Genomic DNA, 6,718 nt, shown 5'->3' on the forward strand with positions numbered 1-6,718 from the left:
TTCAAGCAAACTATTACAAATATCTGGGCTCGTATAATTATTCATGAAAATACGTTGATTTTTTATTTTTATAAACAACATGCTGTGAAAATACATGTACAGTATATGCGTAAGTCACTATATTATAGGTAGAATAATGAACCAAAAGATCTTGATGTAATATAAGTTACAGATACGGTATATCGAATACACTCTGTTTAAAGTACATGGCGTAGAAGCCGTGATGCATCCTAATCACGTGATATCGTGTGTTTTTAAATAGAGCGAGCTATTCCAGGTAGATCATGAAGTTTAAACAGGTTTCTATAATGGAAAGGTTCTAGTAAATGTTTTGCAAATCTTCCTCTTTAAATATTGTCGAGATGGAGTCAATTACCGCCTACGAAATAAAAAGTTTTTAATGATATACAAACATAGCCTAAATGATTTAAATGTACCTACCATCGCCCATATATTTCCAGATCCATACATGTATGGGCGTGGCCAAATTCCTATGGGAATGTCAGTTAATGAGGAAACCCCAAGCTTAAACTAAGTTATGGCGAATTTATGCGCCATGTGTCATTTAAATCATAAAAGTACAAATCTTGATGAGTTGAATCATGTAAAACGTAACATGAAACAAGAAAATTTATTTTTATAAATATTTTGGGGGACTTTAGCATATAACCATTTCACGTTATCCTTTAATGGAGATTTCAAACAGCATAAAGTCACACAATTATTCAACGAAACGGTTTTTTTATATGCAGGTACTTCAATTTGTATATATTAGCATGATCTGATTTTATAGCTATAATAAAATCATACTAAATTTATATTAACACAAATGAAACTAAACCTGCTTCAATATGTTCTTCCCTTTACGAAATTTGAAACGCTTGCCCATAATACAATCAATCTCAAAAAATACTTTTCAGATTCCTGAAAAACATAAGCATATGCTCTTTAAAAGTCAAAAAATCAACTGCGATCAAAAGAGCAAAAACAAACACGATAATGGCGATCCCCAACGACCCTAACGATTTAGCGGAAGGGCGGTTGTCCATCACGCTGATCTTTTTCCGGATACTGGACGAAAGAAATTCCTTTTTAACAGTCAACTCTTTTTTCATGTCATCGATGATGGTCGCTAATTCCTCACTAGTGTAGTTTTTTATCACGTGAACTCTGTTACATGGGCATTTACAGTCAGCTACAAATACATAGTACATGCTCATAATGATATGAACTACAACTTACCCATCTCTCTTTTCAATACCGCCATAAAATGGCGTAAAACCATAATCAATCAATCAATCTTTTCAGTATTTCAACAATTAGTCAACTACAGTACTCTAGTATTTACCGAGCTTGCAGTCGTGACGATTAACAGCTCCCACGTGTCTGGTTGTGTGGTTTAGAGGACATTGGTCACAACCCACGTGACTACCGCTAAGGTTTTTGTAAAATCCAAGCGCACACGGTACGCATCTTCTAGTTGTTACATTGAATTCTTCACCAACTGCACAGTGTTCTGTAAAATTAGTGAAACCTGTGTGCAACATTAATTATTGCTTTAACGATTCTATCTCAAATTACAATTCTTGGATTGAAATCGGTTGTAGCGTTAAAACAATAAGAAATTATAGAAATACGGATGCAGAATTCTGCTCCTGAGGAGTTAGTTGTCTGTCCCTTAGGGCACTGCGTACAGTTCCATCTCAGTGTCTCTTCGAGTGATTCATCTTCACTTGACGTATTCTTATAGAAGCCAATATCACAGGGAATGCAAGTTTCATTATCCAAATGATAACCAGTTTTGCAGTGGTCTGTATGTAGAAATTTAAAATATTGAGGAAAATATGTATTGCACATACTTGAATATTACATCATCATTCATGAATCTTTTTAAGCGTAGTCATGACATGGTTTCTTTGTGGAATATAAATCTGTTGTGTAGTACTTGGAAAGTAACTATTCATAAACATCGTGTTTGCAAGCGTTAATCATCATATGCATTGCAATTCAGAGATTTGAATTTATTTTAGATCTTGATGAAATTCTAAAGGGGGATGTCATGAGCGTTGAAAGTTTCAGATGTCTTACCAAGACTCCCTTACAAAAACAATATTTTGAAATACATAAATCGTGAATAATTTCCTTTTTTGTTGAAAATTGTATACATTTATCCCCTGTCTTCACTCTTGCGCTATTGTTTTCCGATTGTAAGGGTTTTGTCGAAATATAATATGGATATGTTCATATTATGCCATTGTTATACATGCATCACTGGAGTTCAACCATGCCCTCTGGCGCTTTTAAATTACTACCTAATCTTTACCTATGCAATGCGTGCTGCCTGTGCTGAATGTCGTGGTTCCAGCGGGACATGTCGTACAATTCCATCTAGAATGAGAGGGAATGTGGTGGGACTCACTGGACGCGCTCTTGTAAAATCCAACAGGACACGCCAAACACTGGTTATCATTCCAAAACATTCCCTCAACACAATTGCCTACAATGAAAATCTTATCTACTGCATTTCATGAATCAGATTTTTAACATTGTATTCTACAAAATGTACAGTGATATATATATATATATATATATATATATATATATATACATGTATATCCTCTCTCTCTCTCTCTCTCTCTCTCTCTCTCTCTCTCTCTCTCTCTCAAATCTTTGCATCTTCACATAATTTTAAGCTATTATTCAAACTTATTAACCCAGTTAACTCCTTGTTTGATGGAGTTCATCTAAGAAAAATAACTAGAGGCCCATGGGCCACATCGCTCTCATGAGTCACCTATGTTCTGCCATTGTTCAGCTGTTGTGAATTTTAAAAGAAGTTTTATCAATAGTTATTGCCGTGAAAATTTTTGACTCCATATTATGGCCTCAACCTAGCCCCGAAGGATGAAAATGAATTGACATCGCACAGAGATGCCTCACTACCAATATGACCAACATGATCTTGCTGTTCTGGATAGGTCAAAGGTTATTGATCATGGTATGGTATGAAGACCTTGTTATATGAAATCTAAATACAAAATAGGAAAGCGCTACCTTAAATAGTTCAGGAGATATTAAATAGGTAAGATTTTTATTAAAAGTAGGTCAAACTTGCAGGTTATGGTCACAAGGTCTTGCCATAGGAAATCTATGTATAAAATTGTATAGTTCAGGAGATATTGAATAGGTCAGTGATTATTGTAAAAAGTAGGTGAAACTCCAACGTCAAAGGATCAAATATATTGTGTACAAGATTTTCCCATAAAGAATCTATATACAAAATATGAAAACCACACCTAAAATAGATCTGAGTATATATAGTAGGTCATGTTTTATGATATAAGATGAAAAAGTTTGTCATAAGAAATATATACAGACGATATGAAAGTTCAGGAGATATTGTAGGTAAGTTTTTAAAATTAAAAGTAAGTCAAACTTCCAGGTCTAGGTCAAAACATCACACCCCATTGCATCACATATAATGTCTTTATTTAAAAAAAATGTAAGTACAAAATATGAAAGCCCTAGCTTGAATTGTTCATGAGATTTTTAAAAAAAGATTTTCCTCATACATAAGCATTTAACACGTTTATCCCCTTTTGTGGCCACATCCTACCCCCGGGAACCATGAATTACACATACTTGGATCTACTATATGTCAAGAGACTTTCATGTAAATGTGAACTTTTCCGGCCCAGTGGTTCTTGAGAAGATTTTCCCTATATACTCGAATGTAAAACTTTGGTCCCCTATGGTGGCCCCACTTTATCCCCCCGGGGGCATTATTTGAACAAACTTGTATCTGTACTATGTCAGGAAGCTTTCATATAAGTTTAAACTTTTCTGGCACAATGGTTCTAGAACGGAATATTTTTTAAAAAAGATTTCCCTTATATCTTTGCATGTAAAACTTTGATCCCCTGTTGTGGTCCCACTTTATTCCCGGTGGCCATGATTTAAACAAACTTGGTTTTGCACGATATCAGGAAACTTTCATGCAAATTTCAACTTTTCTGGCCCAGTGGTTCTTGATAAGATTTATAAAGATTTTCCCTATCTAATCGCATGTAAAACTTTCATCCCCAATTGTGACCCTACCTTACACCGGGTTCCATGATTTGAAGAAACTTGAATCTGCACTATATCAGGAAGCTTTCATGTAAATTTTAACTTTTCTGGTCCAGTGGTTCTTGAGAAGATTTTTAAATGACCCCACCCTATGTTTACATTTTTATGATTATCTCCCCGTTGAAGGGGGACATGCCCCTTCAATTGAACAAACTTGAATCCCCTTCACCCATGGATGATGTGTACCAAGTTTCACTAAAATTGAGCAAGTGGTTCTGGAGAAGATGAAAATGTGAAAAGTTGACAGACAAACATACAACCAGTGATCACAATAGTTTTCACTCAGGTGAGCTAAAATTAAATAGAATGTGCCATTTACAAGTTTTTGTGTCTGTGCAAAATTAGGATGCTATAAGTTACCAAATAAACATTTCATTAGTTTGTATCTAATCATAAATAAGACTCGAGTCTTGTTGATGTAACACATATCCTTGCATTAGAAGGTCCAACATTAAATGAATTATATGTTTAATGTTTAACATTTTAATTAAAAAAAACACACCGTGAACCAGTTCCTTTTAAGATTTGATTTCAAATAATGTTTCAAACATAAACAGATATTTATGTTACGGAAGAGAAACCCCTGTTTTTTAAAGGCATATTTTTACAGTAGTAAATGATAACATAAAATTCTAGAATATCTGCTAATTAGTACACATGTATGTGCTGTATTCAATGTCCAGATGCCAAAATTCCTGCATCGTCACGGGGAACTCTTGGATTTTATCCATTCAGTGTAAATGAATGTTAATTATATAATTTATTTTTGTAACTTACTGATACAATCTGCTGCTTGCAGTGTTCCTTTGTAAAACGTGGTTTTATTGTTGTCACATTCCGAACAGTTCCAACGTTTCTCAATGGGAGCCAAATTATCGGCACTAGAAATATTTTTGTAGAACCCAATGGCACAGTCTTCACAAGTTCCGAAACTGGTTAACTCCATTCCCTCTACACAATGTTCTTGGAAAAGGAAATGATAACATTATCACCTGCATATGGTGTTTATATATCTCAACTGATTCGATATGCAAGAGCTTGTTCTGAGTATAGTCAGTTTTTAAATCGAGGTAAGCTACTGACAAACAAGTTGATGGTACAGGGATTTGTCCAGACCATACCTTTTTGTCTTTTAACATAGGCCTTTAGTATGTGGGTATACCATGATAAGACGGTGTATCATGTGCCATTTTTGCTGACATTTGACCTTTTATGTAAAGGTCGAATAATAGAAGTTTTTGGAGCATCTTTGTTTTGTCCGCACCATAATTTTTTGCCTTTTGACATAGGCCTTTATTATTTGGTATGTTGTCAAGTTTAATTTACTATCATATGTTCACAACACTGCTCCTTGTTAGAAGCTCATATGTATATAGGCGAATGTTATGTACCGTAAGTCTGAACTTTTATCCACTTTAAAGATGATCCCTAAAATGTTTTGAAAAAGTATGGAAGGGAAAACATCAGTTTTGGTGTGCTAAAACTATTCTTCCTAGTTTCGTTTGATTATCATATGTTGGAATTCCCATGGGCTGACTTGTTGGTTTTGTTTTATTGTAATGAGGTGGAATTTAATCAAAAACTTTTAGATGAAAAGGTGAAGATAAACGAACACTGATCAATCTCGTAACTCCCATAAGGAATACAAAATTAAGAGTTGGGCAAACACGGGCCCCTGGACAATCCAGGGGTGAGATCAGGTGCCTAGGAGGATTAAAAATCCCCTGTCGACAGGTCACACCCGTCGTGAGGCCTATATCTTGATCAGATAAACGGAATAATCCGCAGTAAAAATCATTGTGTAAAAAAGGCCTGACAATTGGTATGAAATACGACATACAGCATTTGACCCAATGACAGGTTGTATTGGTACACTTTAACAATATAACAACCATAGAATTTGTGAAATGCTGACTTTAAACGAGACTATTGAAACCCTATTACATCAACTTTTGTCAGTAGCCTGCTTCGATTAAAAACTGATCATAAGCAGAACAAAGCTCTTGCGTATTGAGAGACATAAACACCATATGCAGGTAATAATTAAGATATTGCTACATATTTATGGGAAGTCACGAAATCAGACACCACAGTCTTCCACATCTGCTTTGTACTTGGATATTTTATTGAGCATAGATGTTAACGGCAAACTAACAACCCAGCTTTATGACAAACGCGATAGTGTCATATTCTTCATCGTTAACTTCTCATATTTATAACTCAAAATTATGCAAATGAGTACATGATCGAAACCTATTGTCCCCGTGCGACCAGCGTGCTAGACTGCTTGACCATCTAGGCTTGCTTTTGATGACGATTAAAAATTTCCATGCAGTTACAATGGAAATGGGATACAGGCATTTGACTAAAAATTAAGAGGATCCTACTATTAGTTACACAGTTAGTGACCTGATAGGGAAAAATACATGGTGTGAAAAGAAAACCCGTATCGGGGATCGCCTCACCCAATGCGTGTTTTCTTTTCACACCATGTATTTTTTCCTCTCAGGTCACTAACTAACTAACTGTGTAACAAATTTATCACGTCGAAGACCTCTAACTGTATATGTGGGGATCTATATCATACAAC

At 35.1% G+C, this 6,718-nt stretch overlaps 1 protein-coding gene across 1 annotated transcript; it reads right to left on the reverse strand.

Moving 5' to 3' along the window:
- Positions 1–1,572: 1,572 nt before the first annotated feature.
- Positions 1,573–5,318, reverse strand: LOC130053829 (signal peptide, CUB and EGF-like domain-containing protein 2). The gene is made up of 4 exons (XM_056161431.1): positions 5,291–5,318; positions 4,906–5,091; positions 2,324–2,497; positions 1,573–1,811 (listed from the first exon to the last, which is right to left on the reverse strand). The coding sequence occupies exons 1-4, from the start codon at positions 5,316–5,318 to the stop codon at positions 1,573–1,575; spliced, it is 627 nt and encodes a 208-aa protein (XP_056017406.1).
- Positions 5,319–6,718: the final 1,400 nt, after the last annotated feature.

This window comes from Ostrea edulis, chromosome 4 (assembly GCF_947568905.1).
Source record: "Ostrea edulis chromosome 4, xbOstEdul1.1, whole genome shotgun sequence".
Classification (NCBI taxonomy): domain Eukaryota; kingdom Metazoa; phylum Mollusca; class Bivalvia; order Ostreida; family Ostreidae; genus Ostrea; species Ostrea edulis.